Genomic DNA, 24,057 nt, shown 5'->3' with positions numbered 1-24,057 from the left:
TGGTGATGAAGTAGAAAGACACACTGTAAGCATTCTCAACAGATTCAGGGATTTTATTATTCCTGCAGTATGCCCAGCGACCCAACACTGTAAAAAAACAACAACTAATTTTACAGTAAATATCTCTACATTTTTTACAGTGATGTTTTTGTCATTTCAAATTATATTTAAAACTCAGTAAAATGACAAACAATCTCTCTAAATTAACAGTTTGACTTTCATTTTTGGTACTTTATCATTAAAGACAAAATACTGACATTTTTGTTTTTGATACAGGGAATTTACTGTATTATTTATAAAGTATTTTTTTCAGTTATTTTAAATTATATTCAAAACTTTCTTTGTAAAACTCTTAGTGTGTAACTTTATTGAACGTATTTGATCGTAATAATTTAGGAAAGGACAGTGTTTCTTTGTAAACATTTTAATGAAAATATCTGTAGATTTATTATTCTTGCACATTATTTCAACAAAGACATTTTACCGTAATTTTCTGGTTTTTGTTTGGCAGCCGTAGCTGCCAGTCATTTGATTTATTTTTTTTACAGTGAACACAAGAACACAGAATCTGTTCAATAACAGTTGAATGTTTTTTATTATTCAATGACTATTTAAGTGATTATTTACATATTTTTATTGCATTATCGATGCTATTGATGTTGAACTTTCTACACTTTTAAATATATTACCTATATATATTAACACATTTTAGTTCAACATAGAATCTTTCAGAGTTCCTTTCATCTTTCTTAAAATACTCATTTTCCCCTATATTTTAACAAGCTGAGGAACCATTTTCATATCATGAAGAACAATTTGTGTAGTAGCCAAAATACATTGTATGGGTACAAAAAATATTGATTATGCCAAAATCTAAAATAATAAATTAAGATAATCTTTCATAAGCTGAACAACCGTGATCTCCGATCCTTCAGGCGGCATGCATCAATAATTGTCATTCCTCTATAAGCGATATCACAATATGAGCTCAGGACTATACTGTGGCAAACCTGTGTCAAGTACCACAATACATATTTACATACACAAATGCCAGTTAAAACTGTAATGTGCCAAAAGGTAGCTCTATGTTAACAGTGTCCAGAAGTGACGTTGACTTCTCTAGACTCGGAAGCATCTGCGATGGACCATCACACAGTGTACTGTGGTCAGATGAATCCGTATTTTTTGGGAAGAAATGAACGCTGTGTGCTCTAGACCAAAGAAAAAAGGGATCATCCAGACTGTTATCAGAAGCAAGTCCAAAAGCCAGGGTCTGTCATGGTATGGAATTGTGTCATTGGTTTTGGCAAAGGTAACTTGCACTTCTGTAATGGCACTATTAATGCTGGAGAGTACATGGAGATTTTGGAGCACAATATGATGCCTTCTTTTCCAGGGACACCCATCCATATTTCAACAAGACAATGCAAAATCACATTCTACACACATTACAAAGTCCTGGCTTCGGAGGAAGGGGATACAGGCACTTGACTGGCCTGCCTGCAGTCCTGACCTGTCTCCAATAAAGATTGTGTGGTAGGCACTTAATTCCAACAACTTTAGAGTGATTTTTTCAATCTTATTTTTTTAACCCTTGGATTCCAGATTTTCAAATAGTTTTAACTCACCAAATATTGTCTTATTTTAACAGATATAAACTAATGCAAAGCTTATTTTTTCAGATTATGTATAAATCTCAATTAAAAAAATACACTATTGGTTTTATGATGCAGGGTCACAAATTAATCTGCAAAATAGGTTTGGAGAAACTACAATGTGCTTCGTACCATAATTTGCATGGCCAACCCAGACAAAATATTATTTTCAACTAATAAGAGTGTTAAGCAATGTTAGGCTAACTCTGTAAAACTTTAAATTGTCAAAGCAGAGATAAAGGCCATAAATGTAATGTAAAACGCTCATGAATAAAAAGTCTAGCAGTCCCATGCTCATCTCATTATAAACGCTACAGTTTCTTTGTGGACCACTAGAGGTCAACAAACCCCTGTTAGAAAAAGTCACAAGACTCATTTATTCATTCATTCATTTTCTTTTTGGCTTAGTCCCTTTATTAATCCGGGGTCGCCACAGTGGAATGAACCACCAACTTATGGCACATGTTTTACGCAGCGGATGCCAACCGCAACCCATCTCTGTAAAAGACTCATTTAATCATATAAAACTTTCAGAGGTTTAAGATTACTGTAAAGAAAATGTTGTTTTTTAAATGTTGCTATGAAATCAAAATGATATCTCACAAATTTACGTTTCTAATAAGAAATTTTGTGACATATCCACGGACTCCTGTCAGAATATCAAAATATTTGTATTATTTTTGTATATGAAGATGAAGATTAATATATGAAGATGAAGAATACATATAAATTTAGATGTAAATGTAATTTTACTGTTATTATATGATAGTAATATAATAAAAAGCCTTGGCCGTAAAAAGCTGTGACAAAAAATACTGTGTTGAGTGTTCACCATAGACGTACCCAGAAAACCGCTTCACCGGAAACGTTGAGTGGTGTAAAGCGGAAGTGTTAACACACGGTGCTAAAGTTCAGTCTGGAACGCTGAGTTTCTTATTTCACGACCTGAAAGTTACGAGTGAAAGGTGAGAATATTCTAAGTTTAAATGTGTAACATAAAACTTTATTTCACAAGTTTATTCATTACCTCAGGGCTGACATTAAGTGCAAGTGGCTTGCGGTTGCCTGACTGCTAACTAGCTAGCCGCCCAAAGCTAAAACATTTCCGAATAAGCTGAATATTTGAAGCGTTTTGTTTTAATAAATGCTATTTTGGATCTTCTGACTACTTTAACGTTAACAATAAATTAATCCAGTAAATTCACAGTTGTTTAATGCTGTAACTAACCCGAGTTGGCAAAGTCTGCCGGGCGGTGGCTAACGAGATTAGCTCTTTGTTTACGTTACTGACAAACTACGGCTGTAAACAAACATCAAATGCACACAAACAACGTTTATACATGCTCCTGTCAGTTTTGGGATTTGTGCTTTGTTTTTAACGAGTTTTATAACCGGTGTGATATATCGAGCAATAAATATCTGTAGCAATAAATACATTTCTGGAGCACTTTCACTCACCACATTTACATTTAGTCTATTTATTTGTGTTCTAAATGTTTTTACCGAGGAATATGTTCATATTTAATTTGCCCGATAACACAAATTGTGTAATTGTATTTTGTCTCGCTTTAGGCTGTATGTGTTGGAATGATAAGAGCTTCTAATTTAAGTAGCCCAAAATAGAAAATACATTATTTATAAAAAAACAAACAAACAAACATATATTTACAAAAAAAAAATATATAATATCATTTTTTTATAGACAATGTTTATTTTTAAAATAACCAAAATATTAAAGTCCTTGTGAAGTCAAATCTAACCATATGATTTTAGCTCGCATTGCCAGTTTTGTGGTGAGCAATTCATCTGTACATGTCATTAAGAAAAACAAAATGTTTGCCCTTCTAATCTTTCTTTAAAATCTCTAAAATCACTTCCTGTTAGTTTTCAGTTAATTTGTCTGATTGTGTATATCTTAGAATTGGGCGTGGCTAACATACTTGTGCTGCCCCAACTGTCAGTTTTGACAACAAACAGAAAGGATGTGCAGGAGGACTCGGTTAGGTTATAATAACTCTCGCCAAACCCTTTTCCTGATCTTTCTGAATGAAATTGCTACTTTACTACATCTGTTCAGCTCCCAGAAGGGTAGGGGTGTTCCAATCCTCTTTAATGTTAGCTTAAAGGCTATGGGGAAAGGGTAGATAGCCCTTTGAACGGAGATTTTTCGGGACCAAAATCGAAACCTAGGGGTAAGAAAATTTCCCAGCATACACCAGCCACAACGACAGGATAGCTGCTCCCAGAAGTAAGGAGATTCACAAATTAGTATTTTTTTGTCATTATTATGAATTTTTACACAAACAAGCATGTTTTAATATATTCATAACTGTGGTCGTGTTTTAAAAACGCGCATTATATCGTTATGATAGTATGTTATATATGCCTTCAGTGATTTCCTGAAGATAAATACCAAAAATTAAAGCAACTGTGTTACTACAGCAGTCGCCATCGTCTGATCTTATAGGAAGCATGAGATCACGATAACATATGATGACGTGTGCAGGTGCTGTAGTGATGTCCCATTTCTTAGGGGTAAATTTTGAAGCCCTTCACACGGTTTTAAGGGCCAAGGGATAGGGGTACAAAAATAAAATTGGGATTAGGTATGGGTAAATATTTCGCGGTATTGTGGTTACTGCTCTACAATAAGTTATTTTTTAATATCTGGGTAAAAAAAAAAAAAAAGTTTTTTTCCCCTTTTGAGCACAATATGTTTTATTTTGAGAAACATTTAAAATATTGAAGCAGTAAACATCTCAGGTGAAATAATACAAATAAATTATTGACTTTTGCTGTCTTCATTAGTTTCAAAAACACTGATTTCTTTACAATTTAAAACGGCATCTTTGGATATCTTTTCTGCTGGAGATATTGTTGTCCTAAATCCTAAAAAAAAAAAAAAACGTAAACAAAAAAAAAATCTTACTTGTACCATAGGAATGGTATAGCCGAAAATTTTGGCGGTTTTAGGACCTTGACTTTTCCAAACCGTGGTATACCTTGAAAACGGTTATCATTATATTCAATATATTTTTATTTAAGGTTATCATGTCATTGGAATCTTATACCGGCCCATGCCTACTCGCTAGTAACTTTTTTTAAACATATGTTCCTGTAAGAAAACATTGCAAATGAATGAAAATCCGGTGACCACAATAATCAAAACCCTTGGGAACAAAGTTCACAGGACTGTGTTCTCTTGTTCTCTGGACTCCTCTCAAGCGGTGGACTTCTGCATTCCGATTACTTGCCACCGAACCGCGTCATAGCTTATTATCATAAAGTTGATTTGATTTCAACTCTCCTCGACGCCCACACCGGTGAAGACGTGCCGCGCTGCTCCTCGCCACTTATCACTGCCGGCTCCCATTGAAAATTAATTCCGATTCCTTTGACGCTCTCGCCGCTTTTGGTGTGAATGTACAGTAAAAATTCAGTTTCTCTAGGAACTGCTCACAATATGAAAAAAAATTGGTAGCAGCTTCTGGTTTATGGGGACTTTTTATAAATCAAATTTTTATTTGATTTATATTTTTTAAATAAACGTGAACGTTGTTTCAGGTTATTTTTGGCAACTATAAAAACGTTCAAGAATGTTACAGCGTAGTTATTTCTAAAATAATAATAATACACAAGTATTCAGAATGTTCCCTTATGGTAATTTTAGGCTATTTATTATATATAACTAACTTGCTACCACCTGGAAAATCTGAGTGATTTTAGTTCTGAGCTACATCATGGAAAACACACTCACCCAAAAAATTCTGTCATTATTTACACACCCTTCACAATTTAGATCTATTTGTGATTCTTTCTCTTTTTTGGGGGAACACATAAGAAGATATTTTTAAAGAAAGCATAAAACACTGCAAAATATCTTTATTTATGTTCAACAGAAAAAAGAAACTAATAAAACTGGTTTGAAACAAGTAAAGGAGTAAATATTGGGTGCATTTTCATGTTTGGGAGTATGTTTGCAGTTAGCCTCTTTAACTATCATTTTAAGTGTAATTAAAAAAAAAAAAACGGGTATTTCCTTTTTACAAGCTGACTGACAATTGTTTATTGATCTTGTTGAATAAAAGTAGACAAATCATTACTTTAACTGTCATTAACTGTGTTCTATCTTTCATAACCTCGTGTCTAAACTGCACGCTTTCCAGGATACACTTTCCTCGAAAACGTACACACTCGCATAATTTAAAAATGAATGGTTATTTATTTACTGTCTGACCAAATAACTTGCATATTTTGAAAAACAGCACTGCTCATATATAATTTACCAATTTTTGAGTTAATTTGAAGTCATTGAAATATATTTTTCCTCCCACGAAGATTGCCCGTCAGGTAGGTGGAGATCGACTTTGGCAGGGCTGTGCGATTTGGGTAAAATATGTAATTGCATTTTTTTTGTTTTTTTGTTTAATATATATAGTTTTTTATTATAATTTTTTTTTGACATTTTGATTTGCGATGCAATTTTGTAGTCAAGCATCAGCTCAATAATCTGTATTGTAGCTTCTTACTGCCATAGTCCAGTGAGTGGTGTTAGTTAAAAAAAGGAACTGAAAAGATATTAACTTACTTAAACATTAATTTGAATTTATTTTTAAATATTCAGAAACGAAACACTGATTTTTCTTTAGAGCAAACTGTAAACACAAATAAAATGACCTTACCTTTCTGTAAACAAGCTGAACTCAAATTAGGGAGATTAGTGCATGGTTTCCGCTACATTCATTCTTCCATGGTGGGGCGCCACGCCAAAATTCATTCCGCCACGGCTACATTACAGCTTCTTATTCAAAATATTCGTTTTTTTTAAATAGCGGTTTATAATCGCACCGAAAACGTATTAAAACTTAAGTAAATTATAACAGCGCAAACTTCTGTAACAGTAGTGCTGTGCATTCTTTGTTTAACCATTTAAGGTGACGTGCTGACAGACTGACTGACTGACAGATAGGTGTGTGATGCGTGAGGCCAGCAAACAAGGCGTAGCTTTCAGTTATGATGAACACAGTTTCCTTAATTATATTTTATTTATAGATAAAGGTCTGTGGTTCTGCATACAATGACTTTATCTTGCTGGAGTTTATAGCCGTTTCTCTTTACTTCAGGACGCATTAATGCTGCTCTGTAGGTCTGTTAGAGACATTCATAAATATTTCTAGCAAATCTAATAAATGTTGGAGACATACTTGTTACATAAGTGCACTAAATCGTGCTTCAGCGGCATTTATTTGAGGGCGCGCAAGAAAATCTGCACTTGAGCAGCGTATATTTGTGGGCGTGCAAGAAGTTTTGTGCACGAGCAGAGGAAATCGGCGAGGAGCAGAGGAAAACGATTGACATGGTCGTAGTTCATTTCATAAATGCGATCTCAACTTAATACTGCGCTCACGACATTTGTCAATGAAATAACGCCACATGTAGTTGGTAGATCTGTGTAAAATGACCAACATAGTCTGCTGCCACAGCTGGAAAAAATCCTAGAGGAAACACTGTAGTGTACCTTATATAATACAAACAAACAAATGAAAATAATTATAAAAATACAGAACACTCAGCAAACTAACATGGCTGAAACAACTCTGAAATTGTACTTTGCTGTTTCTTGCTACTAGATTGAGTGTCACTGGCAATACTTTGTTAACTTTTTAGCAAGACACTCACCTCTCAATTGTGCTCACTCAGTTGGCTAGTATGCTCTGGGCAGGGGAAATTAAATAATAAAAAATATATTTCATTTCGCAAACTCTTGCGAATTTTTTTTGTCCTGCATAGTTTAGCTTCAACTTCTTTCAACACACCTCCCAGGAAGTTTCTAGTATACCTAGAAAGAGCTTAATTAGCTGGTTCAGGTGTGTCTAATCGGGGTAGGAAATAAAATATGCAGGACACCGGACCTCCAGGACTAAGTTTGGACACCCCTATTCCAATATTCCATTTTCATTTAAGCAAGAATTTTTTTTATTGCAAATTTGTCAGCTATCGCATTTTTACTAAATTATTGAATTGCACAATTTGTATATTTACAAACTGTCTAGTCTAGCACGTAATTGTACGAGCACTAACGTTTCCTTTGGTTAGTTAGCACTTTTTGTGTGCATTGCCTCTTCTTGTTGAATCGCTAAATGCCCCCCTGATTAAAAGCGTCTGCTAAATGTAAATTTTAACCAACATTTTAAGAAGCTTGTAATACAAAAGTAAGCGCATTTCTTAACACAGTCTACTGTGGAGACAACTCTTTAATATTTATCTAAAATATTTTCTTACCCTTTTACTAGCAGTGACTTGTCTTTATGAGGGACATTGCTTTCAATGTTCTTCATTGAATATTTGTTCGGCCAGACCTTTATTTATAATCAAACCTGATTGCTGAGCTTTCATTGCCTATAAATTAGTTATGTAATATCTGTAAACATGGATTAACTAAATGGTAAACTGTTCACCACTTCTAACAAGTCAAAATAACTGCAGCAACAACTCGGCAACATGACATTTAATAACTTTTGGAGTGGAGAGCTGGCATAACCTCGGCAGTCTTGAATTTTACAAGCTAGCGGGGTGTGGAGAATGTCCTAGGATACAGTTTCCCAATCGTCAACTTGTTCCTTTTTTCTATTCTGGTGTGGTCAGATGCGGCGATCTAAGCGGATGCGGTCACCGGATGGCTGGATTGCGGAGTACAGCTGGGAGGAGAGAGTGGAGGTGCACAAAAGACCCAAACACAGATCACGGAGCGGAGAAAGAGAGAGGCAACCTGGCCGAACTCATCACTATAAGACATACGAGAGGTAAGAACGAATGAGACATGAGTGTTTTGACTGCGCCCTGTGTATTCTTACACTTCTTTGTTGGTGGGTTTAAGCTCTGCCAGCTTGTCTTGCATGTTTGCAGTGCCTTAGATGATGTAGTGCTCCATATTCCTAGATTCAAAGATAAACTGTCAGGGTGACAAGTGCTGTAATCAGGCCTATCTGAAGGTCCTGATCTGTACTTGCAATTTAAAGAATCCCCTTGATGTACAATCCTTCTGTCATTATGACTGCAAGTGGGATTTGGTCCAGAATGTAAGCTGTGAGATTAATGTCTGGCTAAAGTGTTGTGTTGAGTGGAAAATGTTAGCAGCCATTTCTTTTTCTTTTAGTTTTAGAAAACTTGTAAAAGCATGTTCACTACAAGAATGACTATATTAACATCTACACCTGCATAAATTGATGTTTTATTTTAAGCATGGGCTGCAGTTTTGTCATTTATCATTATTAAAGTGTTTTTCTGCCCTAACAGTTTCATCAATGTCAAAACTGCATACATATAAAAAAGAAGAGCATTTCAAGCTTGTATTCATTAGCAATGACATTCACGTGAAGTCAGAATCAACACTATTTACTTTGTTGGCAGGCTTTTCCAGTCTTGTGGTGAATTAGTCTATGAAAGTGAGTTTAGAGAAGAAAAAAGGTTTGTCTCGGTCATTTTAAATCAAAATAAGAAAATTCACTTGCGCTCATGAATGGCATTCTTTTTCTAATGATATCAGTTTGAAAGAATATACTTGGGCAGTATACACTTAACCACTCCACAATATTTTAGTTTGCTGCGAGTGATTGATGGTGAGGAGCAAAACAGAATGTCTTCTATTTTTGTTGAGGTCAAACAATGTTTTTTCTGGTCAATGCCAATATTTAGATAAATCAGAGAATTGCTTGAATTAAACATACAGTTTATTAGCCCTGTTTACATTTTTTTTTCTTTTCTTTTTTAAATATTTCCCAAATGGAAGGAAGGCAAGGAAATTTTCACAGTATGTCTGATAATATTTTTTCTTCCTGAGAGAATCTTATTTGTTTTATTTCAGCTAGAATAAAAGCAGTTTTCAATAATAAAAAAATGTTTTAAGGTCAAAATTATTAGGTCCTTTAAGCTAAATATGTTTTCAATAGTCTACAGAACAAACCATCGTTACACAATAACTTGTCTAGTTACTCTAACCTGCCTAGTTAACCTAATTAACCTAGTTAAGCCTTTAAATGTCACTTTAAGCTGTATAGAAGTGTCTTGATAAATATCTATGCAAATATTATTTACTGTCATCATGGCAAAGATCAAATAAATCAGTTATTAGAAATGAGTTATTAAAACTATTATGTTTAGAAATGTGTCAAAATAATCTTCCCTCCGTTAAACAGAAATTGGGTAGAAATTAAACAGGGGGACTAATAATTCAGGGTGGCAAATAATTCTGTCTTCAACTGTATATTGAAAAACAAAAGCCTGTCTAATCAATGCAATATAATGCACACCTTTTAGAATTTTGACATTGATGTAATTTAACTATGTAATCATTAGCAAAAATATTACAGAAGATAAAAATAACCTTTTCACTAACAAATGGAATAGAAATTATGGCACATATTTTGTGTGAATTCATTTGGTTATGAAATGTTTTTTTACATGCAATTTCACAATTGATTTGAATAAATGGCATATTGAGGTATTTCGAGCTTTTAGATTTTGATAATTACCATAATTTTAGAGATGGCTACTAATTTTGTGACTATTAAACTTCATGCTGGTTGATGCTGCACAGAACTGACAATACTGACAATACTGCTTCCAAATGTGTCCGCGCCTAACCGGCCTAATGTTCAGTAAACTCTGCCGATGCAGATTAATTCAGTGTTCTCAATTAACAGTCTGAATGATCAATTGGTCAACCTCTACATTTAACTTAAATCTGTCACAGTACTGAAGTTCGTAGCAACTTCTGGTTTACATGGACTAAAAAAATCCAGTTAACAACCACAACATTAAACCAAGTTTTTTATGATTAAGCTGTTTAACTCGAATGTATGTTAAAAAGTGGTCAGTGTTTTTGTTACTTAATAATTGTACAGGGAGATTGTTCAGAAAAGAATACCAACAATACTATTTCTGTGTTGTGTGGACTTGTCTGTTCTTAATGATTCTGGTTGAATAATGATACTTGTGTTATAATAGTTTTCTTGGTGTGAGCAAGCCTCAAATGTGCATTTATTTTCTAAAACTTGTGCGTTGGTTACATCAATGAGTGATTCGTTCAGTCACCCTGTGTTTAGTTTTCTAAATTGTCTCACAGGAAGCTTTAGAAACAAGTCTTTTTTTAGGCTAAAACTGTGGTACTTGGTGATTTTCATAAAACCCAAGTCATCGACTGCGATAGCATTCAGATAAATAAAATTAATACCAATGGGTTCTGACAATAAAGTGAGGTCTAATGAAATTACATGATCAGTCTGGACAAGACCATATCGTCAGGATTACAATTGGGAAGACATGCTACATATTGCCAGTGTTTGATATTCTTAATTATCTGACAGGACGCTTATACTCAAGACTGTTTGCTGAGGCTGTGGCTCAAAGGTAATAATATAATGTTAACTTTCTTGTACAGAATGAGCATTTTGCTGCTCAAATCTTCTTTAGTGTTTTGCTGAAGAAAATGTCACCTACATCTGGGATGGTCTAAGTGGGAGTAGATTAACAGCAAATTTATAAAAAAAAATGTAATACATTTTTTTAAAGTAAAATAAACCTATGACTAAGGCCAGACAGAATCTGCAGACATTTTTGCTATATTTCTGTGGAGGATTTTGTACAAAAAATCTGCGGATTTATGTGGAATGATTTTAGGAGTATCATAACTAAAAACTTAATATATGATATTAAAAAAATCATTTTCTTTTCGGCTTAGTACCTTTATTAATCAGGGGTTGTCACAGCGGAATAAACCGCTAACTTATCCAGCATATGTTTCCTTGCATATGTGCCCTTCCAGCTGCAAACCATTACTGGAAAACATCCATACACACTTGCATTCACACACATACACTACGTCCAATTTAGCTAATTGGAGTGTGGGGTAAACCTGAGCACCTGGAGGAAACCCACGCAAACATGGGGAGAACATGCAACCTTCGCACAGAAATTCCAACTGACCCAGCCGGGGCTCGAACCTGCGACCTTCTTGAGTTTACAATGTGTTAATCTAATTAGATCCGCTTATTTGGTAAACAGTGCAAATCTCTTATATATCTACTATGCTGGTTCGAGCCTCGGCTGGGTCAGTTGGCATTTCTGTGTGGAGTTTGCATGTTCTCCCCGTGTTGGTGTGTGTGTGTCCTCCAGGCGCACCGGTTTCCCCCAAAAGTCCAAGGACAAGCGGTATAGGTGAATTCGGAAGGCTAAAATGTGTGTGAATGGAAGTGTATTGCTGTTTCCCAGTGATCGGTTGCAGCTGGAAGGGCGTCCGCTGCAAAAAAACGTGCTAAATAAGTTGGTGGTTCATTTTGCTGTGTCGACCCCAGATTAATAAAGGGACTAAGCCAAAAAGAAAATGAATGAATGAATATATCTACTATAAGACAGAAATAAATGAATCATATGAACATTTTCATTTTACTATTATTATATTACAATAATATTAGTGAAATTATTTAAAAAAACTAAATGAATATATATTTACATTTATACATGTAAATACATTGACTCGATGGGCTGAAAATCTGTGGATTTCTGCGCGTGCAGATTCCGTATGGCCTACCTATGACTCCTATTCTTTATTGAATGTAAAAAATGGTTTATTGCACAACTATTGGCGAAGTGACAGTAATGTTAATTTGATAAAAATGACAATTACAGTATTGTTTTAGGGAATAAATATTTCTCACCCCTAAAAAAAGTATGCAAAATGCTTGGCCTTATGGTCTTTTGAAGTTTGTTGCAGTATAAATCAGTGTGCCTCCCAGTTGGTGTAACACAGGATGTTCTGCTACTGTGCTATAGGCTGACAGCTGTGATTTGGATCGCAAATAGTTTAAATCATACACAACGCCCCGGCATCCTCCTAACAGATTTATTGCAGCAACATTGACAGGTTAAAGCATCGCTTTCACTCATAACCTCTCTCTCAGAACTTGTTTCTGTGGCACTGTCTATGTATAGCTTACTTGTCGACTCCTCCTTTTCGAGGAGTCACTTGATGCTTTCAGCACCCAGCAGATCACGATTCTGCATTCCTTATCCCCTGCTGAAAGGGTCAATAAATTGCAGACCATCTGTAAATTCAGCTGTCGAAATCTAATTGTTATCAGTTGCGGAGCTGTGCCTCCTTCCTCACTTTGTGGTATTTGTTTTTTACAGGTGTCACATCAGCTCAAAGAGGCTGGAGTGCAGAGAGCGCAGGGTCAGAGAGGCCAGTCTGGAGCATAGCGGTTATAAGGGTCGAGTGGACCCGGTCAGAGAAACAGAGCGGGAGAAAGATGGCCACCACTGTAGCCAGTCCCGAAGCGGGCGAAGTCGGCGCAGCAGCAGAGCTCGCCAACATTCACACCATCGCAGTCCTGGCTCAGACTCGGTAAAATATTTGTCATTGTCATTGCTGATTTCTACTTAAATGTATTTGTTAATGTAAGTCCATTAGTTTGTAAGTTCAGAATTACTGTAGAAAGCATCTGTTCAGGGAATCAGTTGATTCACTTCTCTCATTGGTTGCAGAAATGGCTATTTGTTGATTGGTTGAGGGTCATGAACAGAATTAGCTGTGCACTTCAAAGAACGTTTTTTCCTGTCTGAAAATGTGTTGCCATGTCTTTCTTCTGTAACACACACTATGGTGGCCCTGTGCCGTTGCTTGGCGATGAATTTGAATTTGCTGCTGCCGCCGTGACCTGACGCGGGGGTCCGAATCACTCCCTCCTCTTCATCAACCCCCCCTCGCTGAATGAATGAATGATGTGTACGGGCCTGAATCTGACTGGTGTTTGATGGTGGTGATGATGATTCCCCAACTCCAGAGAAGCCATCGCAGGAAAAGAACCAAGAGTATTGAGGATGATGAGGAGGGTCACCTGGTCTATCACAATGGAGACATGCTAAGAGCAAGATGTATAGAACACAACCCTTTCTTTATATAACTGTCTGTTCTGTGTCTATTAATGGGACAATTCAACCTACACTTAGGGGTTATAAGGGGACTTTTGAAGACTTTTAGTATTAACACATTGAAATTTAAATATCATCTGTGGAACTTTAATTTGGCACAGACTTTTATACTCAATCAATATGATTTAACTCAACTTGTCAAGTCCCCATTAGTACTGTAAAATCTGTGCTTTTATATGTTGCTTCATCATGTGACATTAACAAAGTTTCATTTATAACCGTCTTTTTATCCGGTTTGTAGATGAGATTGTAGGGACTCTGGGAGAAGGAGCCTTTGGAAAAGTCGTGGAGTGCCTTGACCACTCAAAGTAAGTCAGATTCTGTGACTTTTTCATGAAAAAGAGTTTCATTAAGAAAGTTACTCTGTCCATCATCGCTAAATATTAATTGGGCTTAGCATTGTTTTGGACGCATCAATAGCTCCTTTCACACAGTGATGCCAGTAAATATCAGGAACGACTTTACTGGTAAGTTTAAAAAAAAAGCACTGTTCACATAGGCAAGGACATTACGGAATTTTTCCGGAAAAGACTATTGTCACATCTAGTCAAAAATACTTGTAAATTCTAACCTCATTAACCAGAAATGACCTCTAAATGGTTGTGCTTGTATTTGTAAACATCTGACTACATTACAAACTCTGGATGGATAAGTATTTTGAACAACTTCAAAGAAAACATATGGAAGAATACTTTCACATGTTGAGATGTACGTAAGATATGTGTATGTGCTGGCGCTCACCGGCTGCTTCACGTGCACATGCGTCAAGCAACTGACGAAAGTAGAGCTTAAAGGTAAACAAACAGCGGTTTTTATCAAGCATTTTATCGATACATCTTTACACAGTTGGCATTAAGAAGGAACATAGAAATGTTATCAGACTAACATCAGACAGCTAAATCTGTCTGAAAAAATATTGATGTCAATGCGCAGATGTGAATGCGTCTGAGTGTTCTGATTGGCTGGAGCAGTTGTCAGCGTGTTCTAAGTGTAAACGTGCTCTTTCCGGCAATTTTACTTCTGCGTTCACACAGCGCAGCATTCCAACAAATTACCGGTAATGTTGCAATTTCTCTTTCGGGAAAATGCCGGAACGAATTTACCAGTATTTTCAAAAAATTACTGGTAATTTTCCAGAAAGCTATGTATGTGTGAAATGGGTTAGTGGTGGTAGTTTCTATGGCAACAATTGATTCAGAATTAAATTGGCTTGTGAACACTAAGCAAATCAGGGCTAAATGTATTCTTTTTTTATTTAAATCTGAATGTCTTAAAGTTGTAGTTCACCCAAAAATGAACAATACCTCACCATTTACAGTCAGGGTTAATTTAAAATAAAAAAAAATGTTAATCTAAACAAACTTAATAGGTATGGTCTAATCGTTCGGCCGGAAATTGGTATCGGCCAGTAATCACATTTTATGACTCAATCGGTACTCGCTAATCTGGCCCATCACTTGAAGTGATTGCAAGCGTTCGTTTATGGGTTTGCATGCAGAGGAAGATCCATTTGACCTTCTTAAGGCTGATTTATACTTCTGCGTCAAGCACACACACTTATGCTCTGGTGCAGCCTGCATGTGGACACATAGCCCTTGCCGTGGCCGTTGCTGACGATGTTGCGGACCTCTCAAATGTAACTACACGTCACAACGATGCGTATCGCAATCGTTGTGATCAGTCAGCTTGGTATCGCTGACAAGTGTGGGTGGAACCAAGAGCTGCGCGAACCCATTGAAGCGAGTGTTTACAAGTGTCGAGTCCTGTGAAGGAGCTCTAGATGGAAAGTCTTGTTTTGTGTTTACCTTATGATGAAAGTTGTTGCATGTCCCCCGGATCCTGCCTCAAAATGAGCGAGTTTGAGCTACTACTTCAATAAGATAGCATTCAGAAAAATCAAAACACCAGCGAAGAAACTCGACACAGAGGAATAAAAAACCTCACTGCCAGCTAACATTTTTAAAGCGTTATTGCAGAGCAACACAACCAGCATGCAGAAGTATAAATGCACGACAACATGCAAGGCATGCGCCGTGGGTCACGCCGATCACTCAATGCGGAAGTATAAGCCAGGCGTTATGCATCAAATATGCACTCCAAACTTTTTCTTGATTGAGACATGTTGAATTCTTCTTTCATCATTCGCAATGTTTCCAAATTGCTTTGTTCTAAATTTTTTATGTATTATCTATTGTTTTCTGTAAAGCTGCTTCTGACCATGACATGTCCACACTAAATGGTTATAAGAAACATGTTTAAGGGATTATATGCAACAGTCTTTATTTATTCTCATCGGTAAGGAGAGATCTCCACTGAAGTATTGTGCTTAATGTATTAAAAGTTGATTAATCAATATAGGGAAATTTTAGACCCTTAAAAAGTATTAACAAGTCTTAAATGCTATTTTGCAAGGTATTCAATTCTATATCATTTGTGATTATGCAATGTATGGTTGTATGCTAAAGTTTGCCTAAATTTAATCTTTGAATATTGGGGTGCTGTGTAGTTAATGAAATCAATTAAATCCTGCTAGATTTAACATCATGCTGCTTTGTTTACTGCAGTAACCAGAAAAACGCCATTATTGTGTGAAATAACCATTTCAATGTGATGATGTCATTGGCCCATGAACATTTCCTGCTTGTTATCAAACTATTTCATAACTGTAACAAGAGGCGAGTCAATCATCTATCATAACATTATTTATCAATATGTGGCTCTTTTTGGATTCTCTGAAGCTATAGAAATTAAAAATGTAAAACAGGAAATGCATTGGGACCATTGTTATTATTTACACTCCTCAAAAGGGTCTATGGGAACCAACCTGCTGAATTAGCTAGATTTAATAGATTTTTATTTAGTATATGAATAATGTTTTAGTTTTGGATCAATTTCTTACATTAATATTTAGTAAATATACTGTAAGTTAAAATCTCGCCAGTGTTTCCGCTTGAACTACACTGTTCCTATTTACTGTGACCTTTTATGTGAAGCTGCTTTGACACAATCTACATTGTATAAGCGCTATACAAATAAAGGTGAATTGAATTGAATTGAAAGTGGTTATAAGGTCTTAAAATGTATTGAATTTCACTCTCTGATTCCTATATACACACTCTGTTTATGCAATGTTAAAGTTATATAAAGCTTGAAGCATCAGAATCGGCCGATCGCCATAAATACTTAAGGTGATTTTATTGTTATTTCAGAGGTAATGTAAGAGTGGCACTGAAAATCATCAAAAATATTGAGCGCTATCGTGAGGCAGCGCTGTCAGAAGTTGATGTGCTTGAGCGGATAAACTCTCTCGATGATGAAAAGAGATTGTGAGTATTTGACTTTGGTGTAGAAATACATATAAGATGTATAAAATCTACAAATATAGAATAACTTGCCTTTGTTTCGTTGCAGTGCTTGTGTCCGGATGCTTGACTGGTTCGATCACCACGGCCACATCTGCATAGTGTTTGAGCTGCTGGGTCTGAGCACATATGACTTCCTGAAGGAGAATGGATTCATGCCTTTCTCACTGAATCAGATCAGACACATGGCGGACCAGATCTTTAGGGCCGTGCGCTGTGAGTGTATATTAAAACTGTTAATAAAAAAGCATTGGTGATTCGTTCTATATTCATAATAGTCATACATCTCTTTATTTGCTTTTAGTTCTGCACAAAAACAAGTTGACGCACACTGACCTGAAGCCAGAAAACATTCTCTTTGTGGACTCCAACTATGACATTAAATATAACTCTAGAATGGTAAGTAATTGTGTTATGAAGTGTTACATTATTTTTTAATTAAAATTGTGGGGCCGGTTCGATTTTTAAATGGATTAAAATTATGAAAAGTATCAGTGAAGACATTCGTTGTTTATTTCAAATACATGTTCTTTCTGTTCATTAAAAGATTCAGAAAAATTCATTAATAGTTTACAAAAAACAGACTTGGCATTTGTTGAATTCAGAATTGATAATGTCAAGAAATGTTTCTTGAGTCGCAACTTGCCAGATTAGATTGCTGTCTGAGAGATCATGTGACCATGAAGGCTGCTATAATCCTATAATATTTGATGATGTTGATATTGTTGCTGATACTAATGTTTAATATGTTACAGAAGCGAGATGAGAGGACCTTAAAAAGGTTGGATGTGAAAGTGGTGGACTTTGGCAATGCCACCTATGACCATGAACATCACACCTCTGTTGTTTCAACCCGTCATTACAGAGCTCCTGAAGTCATATTGGGTGGATTATATTACTATTATTTCTATTTCTGTGAAGTCTACTTTAATATCATCATATTTTTTAAATCTCAAAATGTTGATTTCTGTTGGCAGAACTGGGCTGGAACCAGGCTTGTGATGTCTGGAGTTTGGGTTGCATCCTGGTTGAGTTCTATCTTGGCTTAACGTTATTTCAGGTATGAAGTTTGGCATGTAACATTATTATTCTTCCTAATTTCTGACTTGAGGCTGACAGAATGTTTCTATTTTCAGACTCATGATAGTAAGGAGCATCTGGCCATGATGGAGAAGGTTTTAGGCCCCATTCCTACACACCTACTTCAGAAAACCAGGTACATAACTGGCATAATATTACTCTTGTTCTCCACAACATTGTCTAATAGCATGTGTTACCATGTGTTTGAGCTTTGAGAGTGGTATAATTCAGAAACAAGTTGATTATTTTCAGTTAAAGAGACCCTATTATGGGTTTTTGAAAATGACCTTCCATGTAGTGTGTAACACCTCTCTAAGTGAAGTAAAATTTCCAGCTAAGGCTTAAATCTGAAAGTGGACAGTGTTTAAAACTATTGTTAAACTATTAAAACTATTGGAGTTTTCTGGGATAAATAACAAAATGGGTACGTGGCTGGAGATGGGTCTGAAATACGGGAGAAAATCAGGTGTTGACAGGTATGCTCACACATACACTAAGCACTCTGACTACTTCTATATTGTTGATAAAGCCTGCTAGGCATGTCACTCTCGTGCTGAATGCTGTCGACGAATTGCAACAGGCGGTCATCAGTCCAATCAGTGCAGATTAGCTTCGTGCTAAGGGGGCTTTGGGAACAAATGAATCACTGAACGATTCATATGGGAGTCGCTGGGATAATTAGGTAAAAATAAATGCATATTATAAGACCATGAAAGTGTTTTTTGACCTTGCATGCATATTAGCCTGTTGTTGGAGACCCCTAAAACCAAAATATGACCCTTTTTAATGTATAATGGGGCTCTTTAACCTGTCAATCTAGTTCAGTAATTGCAATAGCTTAAAGACACTATACATGTTTTTTCTTCATTAGCAATTTAGCGCTGTCATTTTGCTCTAACAGCATTTCGCTTTACTCTGCTTTAAACTGCTATTATAATAAGGTTTGAATACTTTAGCTTATTTATGAACATGATTTCTTCAGACATCCCATAGGATCTAAGGAAGCCATTAACTTCTGTAATTTAAAACTCAGTCCCGCTGTCATCAAACTACGCCTTTGATTAGGGATGTAACGATTTACCGTGAGCCGGTTGAAAATCGATTCAAATGTGACTAAACCGGTTTTAATGTTGAATGAATCGCGATACATTTCTAGAAACACCTGTATTTACAGGTACAATAAAGGGTGAGCAAGAGTTTGAGTTTCAGAGTAAAATGACAGCAGTGAAGTGCACCAGACAAAATACAAACTGTGTGCAAATACTGCAAAAAGACGTTTACTTGCACTAACAGAACAACGAATGTGTCACAGCACATAAACCGTCAGCACGGGGAAAACTACTGTCACACACTTCTATACGCAAAAAAACCCCATTAATAAGCCAAACCAAGCAGACCAGATGATTTGCAGCTCCGCTTGCTCTGACGAGTGCTACGGAGATCACATGGTGCATCAGTGTTTTCGTAGCGTAGTCTGAAGACCCTAACCCTCTCCTTTTCAAATTAGTTTATGCATGTTTTAATAATTTGCTTATTATTAAATATTTACTAATGTTCAGGATTATATCTTCTTAAGTGTATCACACTGATACTTATACTAATTAATTATACAATTAATATTAATCATTCACCTTCATAATCCTGTTCAACTCCTGTCTCTATCCTACTAAATAATTACTAATTTTATAATCAGTCTTTTTTTTGCCAGTGGCCAGTCCCCTGGAGCAGAGGGCCTATTGACCACCTCTGTATATGCTGCTCTCTGTACAAGCTTACCTCTCCTTACCAGCCATCTCAGTCCCCAGGAAAGGGGGAGTCTTTTTTTTTCAGCAGGGGACATTATAAATGTGCAAAGACCTCAGCTTATGCCAGAAAATATCGATATTCTGATATTTCTTTTTTAAAATGTATAATCACAGCACAGTTTTAGTTTGTTTATATTAATACGTTTTTAATATTTATTATTCTTTTATTGGAATTTGTTTTTAAAATAGCAATTTAGTTATGGCAGAAAATATATTGTTTTGCAAAAAATTAACAGCATTTAATAAAAAATGAAAGGGCTCTTCAACTTACATTTGTTTCAAAAAATTTTGTAAGATAAATCGTGACTAAATCGCAAGATTAATATCGTGAACAATATTGAATTGTCGAATCGTTAAATCCCTACGTTTGTTTGTTATAAATGCACGCCCTCAAGAGGCATAATTACATTCTGTGCCTTTTAATCTGAATTTGGGTAATCAGAGTCTTGGATGTGTTTGGCTATATTGCATGTAAAAAGCTATATTGTGCATATACGTTTTTATTTTACTTGGTAGCACAATTAAATCATTAATTATAGTCATAAATTTCTCTTCGAAACCACTAGATCCTTACGGTTCTTTCAGCACATATTGAAAGAACTTGTCCTTCACAAATTGATAGAAAGAGTTGTAAGAGGGAAGGAGCTTAGCACATGGCAGAAAGAGAGAAATGCACACATCAAGGGATCTGGGCAGATACGTTTAAACAGTCATTAGGTAAATAAAAGGAAATAAAAACAAAAAAAAAAGGCTTTTATGCACATAATCCATCCCATTGAAAACTCCACACAATTCATCTTTTAATGGTGGATGAATACAAAGAGATGCTGCAGAGGAAACATTGATTCAGTTTGGATGATGATGATAATTAATGAATTGTCAGTTTTTGTAGTAATGATTATCTGCACATTTATATTTGAATACTTGAGCACATTTTGTACTAGGGCTGTACAATATATTGTTTCAGTATCGATATCGTAATGTGTCTGCCCGCAATAGTCACATAACAAGATATGCAGTGTTGGGTAGGGATTATTGTTGACCAGAAATGCATGAGATTTGTGGAGACACAGCAGAATTTAACCGTAATAGACTGAAAGTTTGTCATAAAGAGTGAAAGTTTATCATCTGGATGTGTTTTTAAGGCCTGTGATTGTGAAAAGACTTTAAAACATTTAAAAGCTCATAAAGAAGGTTAATAAAGATTAATTTTACTGAATCATTTACAGTAGAAGTTTATTTTTTTATTTTTTAAATATTTCCCAAATTATGTTTAACAGAGCAAGGAAATTTTCGCAGTATGTCTGATAATATTTTTTCAAAGTCTTATTTGTTTTATTTCGACTAGAATAAAAGCAGTTTTAATTTTTTTAAAAGCCATTTTAAGGTAAAAAATATTAGCCTCTTTAAGATAATTTTTTTGTCTACAGAACAAACTATTGTTATTACTTGCATAATTATCCTAACCTGCCTAATTAACCTAGTTAAGCCTTTAAATGTCACTTTAAGCTTTATAAAAGTGTCTTGAAAAATATCTAGTCAAATATTATTTACTGTCATCATGGCAAAGATAAAATAAATCAGTTATTAGAAATGAGTTATTAAAACTATTATGTTTAGAAATGTGTTGAAAAAAAATCTTCTCTCCGTTAAACAGAAATTGAGGGAAAAAATAAACAGGGGGGTTTAATAATTCTAACTGTATATGATGAAGACTGTTTTACATTTGAATATTAAATTTCTCTACCCGAATACTGTTAGACTCTGCGCAGAAAGCCATAAAGCACTATTTATGTCACTTTAACGTTTGCTCCATTGTTTATTTATGACTGAGTTTGTCATATGTATATAATAAATTACATAAAATATATATGTATATTTTACTCCCCTACAAAATCATCACAAGCAATCTAAATGAATGACTTTCCAAAAAGAGCTATTTAAGTCATCTTGTTAAATTGCATTTCTATCGTGATATATATCGCAGAGAAAAAATATCGCAATGTCAACGTTTTCTAATATCGTGCAGCCCTATTATGTACATTTATTTGTGTAATATTGAAACCCATATCTTTTTAATGGTGTTATGATTTAGTTAGGGTATCTGTACTACTTGAGGACTACTCTATATGCATAGTGCTTCCACTGCTTGTTTCTGAATTATTATAAACATCTGAGATGCTTTTGGATTTGTGAGATCTGTGTTTGACTAATGCGTGACTTTTTTTTTTTTTTTTGGTCAGGAAGCGGCGCTATGTACACCATGACAAACTGGATTGGGATGAGCACAGCTCAGCTGGGAGATACGTGAGGAAACACTGTAAACCTCTAAAGGTAAAGATCATCACGCTGACTAAACTCATTTTTTAAATTCTAAAATCGTATGTTACATCGCTAATACACACTTCTTTTGGACATTCATTTAAGGCAATACTTTACAAATGTTCTGTTTATATGCACAAGTACAAAATGTTTTGGACAGTTTTATTTTTCTCTAAATTGATGGCTGTGTTTTCTGGTTATAAATTCCTTCATTTTTGACCACACTGTATATGTAACACTTTTATTCCTTGAGTACTGGAGAGGATCTGATGCCAGTGTGTAACTGAGACTTACTACTATTTGGATTAACTAGAAAAATAACATGCTTAAATCTTCTTACTCAGCAATACATGTCTTCTAAAACGCCGGAGCACGAGCTGCTTTTTGACCTGCTGCAGAAGATGATGGAGTACGATTCATCCAAACGAATTACCCTGGAGCAGGCCATCGGGCATCCTTTTTTTAACCCGTTAAGAAAAGCGAGAAAGTGACTCGGAGGCGACACTGAATGAACATTACTGCTCCCAGGGAGACTGCCGCTGACTGTATCAGTCTGCTTTAAGACTGCCTGCATTATTACCTCTGTCCATATTTATTGTCTCTTTGAATATATGGGCCAAATTCCAATGTACTTTTGGCAAATAAAACTTGAATGCTTTGCATATGATTTGTGTCTTTATTTTCTTGTTCTTAATAATAGTAAACTCAATTCAGAGCGATTACAGTGTGTTTTTTGGGTTTTATTAATATCTTTAATTAGAAAACCGGTGAACTAAATAATAATGTATTTTCTGTCCTGCAGAGGGCACCACCAGGCCTATTTTGTCCAGATGCTGAAACTAGAGTTTGTTCTTTTGGACAGCATATGGACATCATGTGGAGAAAGTCTTGAGATTTCGCAACATGTAAAGTAAATTTTCTTGGCTGCAAGTCTAATATGTGTTCTTTATTACAGAAAAAATAAATACTATAATTTGTGCAATAAAGCACTAATAATTTGACATTCAGAGGGTCATGTAATGTGGTATTCGCAAAAAAGATTTTTGATGTATTCCTATGAGCTTGTGGTTTAGTTAATGCGAGCTGACTCTGTTTTGGTTGCACTTAATCATAGGCATAAGTTTATTCACATTTGCATGTTTCTTTCAAGTTCGTTTTACTATATTCAAATTGTACTTAGTGGATACAAATATTGTCAACCAAGACAAAACAAGGTATGGGACGATACCTGGTTTCAAGGCTTATTGCAGTTTGGAAAAGTCAAGGTTTTAAAACCGCCAAAGTTTTCTGTTATACCATTCCTAAGGTATATTTTTTTTTAAACATGTTATTCACAACTATTTTATTTGTTTTTTTAGGGCAACAGTGTCTCCAGCAGTCTGTTGTACTGGTCCAAAATATTATACATTTATTTTTTCCAAATAAAATATATTGTGTTCAATGGGAGAAAAAAAAGGTGTTTTTTTATGCCGGCATTTAAAAAAGAACTTATTTTGGAGCAGTAATCCAATACTATGAAACTGATGTTTCTATAAAAGATTATCACACCGTCAGAATCATATACTGGCCCATGCCTAGACAAAACTAAAAAATAAACATTGGTATGGTAATTGTTCACGTTGGACTAAATTTACATCTAGATAAGGACTATATCCCTGAAATATGTCACCACAACCATAATTGAAAAAAAGATTTAACATTTTGTATGTTTTTAACTACAAAAAACTAAAACTGAGTTTTGTTTCATTTGTTTCTTCATGTTGGGTATAATTTACACATTTGATGTAAGGAGGTGTGTATCAGAATAGGCATATACAATTTTTTTTTTTATATCAGGGAAACACT

The 24,057-nt window shown here is 35.2% G+C and overlaps 1 protein-coding gene across 1 annotated transcript; it reads left to right on the top strand.

Annotated features, from left to right (window-relative positions):
- The first annotated feature begins 2,523 nt into the window (after positions 1 to 2,523).
- clk4b (CDC-like kinase 4b) lies at positions 2,524 to 22,879 on the top strand. Its single transcript, XM_056446392.1, has 13 exons — positions 2,524 to 2,620; positions 8,301 to 8,458; positions 12,843 to 13,056; positions 13,496 to 13,586; positions 13,885 to 13,951; positions 16,853 to 16,969; positions 17,055 to 17,221; positions 17,310 to 17,404; positions 17,761 to 17,890; positions 17,983 to 18,065; positions 18,142 to 18,221; positions 22,134 to 22,224; positions 22,557 to 22,879. The coding sequence occupies exons 2-13, from the start codon at positions 8,301 to 8,303 to the stop codon at positions 22,701 to 22,703; spliced, it is 1,440 nt and encodes a 479-aa protein (XP_056302367.1). The 5' UTR covers positions 2,524 to 2,620; the 3' UTR covers positions 22,704 to 22,879.
- The last annotated feature ends 1,178 nt before the right edge of the window (positions 22,880 to 24,057 follow it).

The sequence above is a fragment of the Danio aesculapii genome, chromosome 21 (genome assembly GCF_903798145.1).
Source record: "Danio aesculapii chromosome 21, fDanAes4.1, whole genome shotgun sequence".
NCBI classification, from domain to species: domain Eukaryota; kingdom Metazoa; phylum Chordata; class Actinopteri; order Cypriniformes; family Danionidae; genus Danio; species Danio aesculapii.
This window is presented reverse-complemented; position numbering and strand designations above follow the sequence as displayed.

Excerpts from the sequence above, each read along its gene's own strand:
- clk4b (XM_056446392.1), top strand. The coding sequence starts at position 8,301 with ATGCGGCGATCTAAGCGGATGCGGTCACCGGATGGCTGGATTGCGGAG. Across the intron at positions 8,459-12,842 it reads CACTATAAGACATACGAGAG|GTGTCACATCAGCTCAAAGA; the intron begins GTAAGAACGAAT and ends TGTTTTTTACAG. Across the intron at positions 13,587-13,884 it reads AGACATGCTAAGAGCAAGAT|ATGAGATTGTAGGGACTCTG; the intron begins GTATAGAACACA and ends TCCGGTTTGTAG.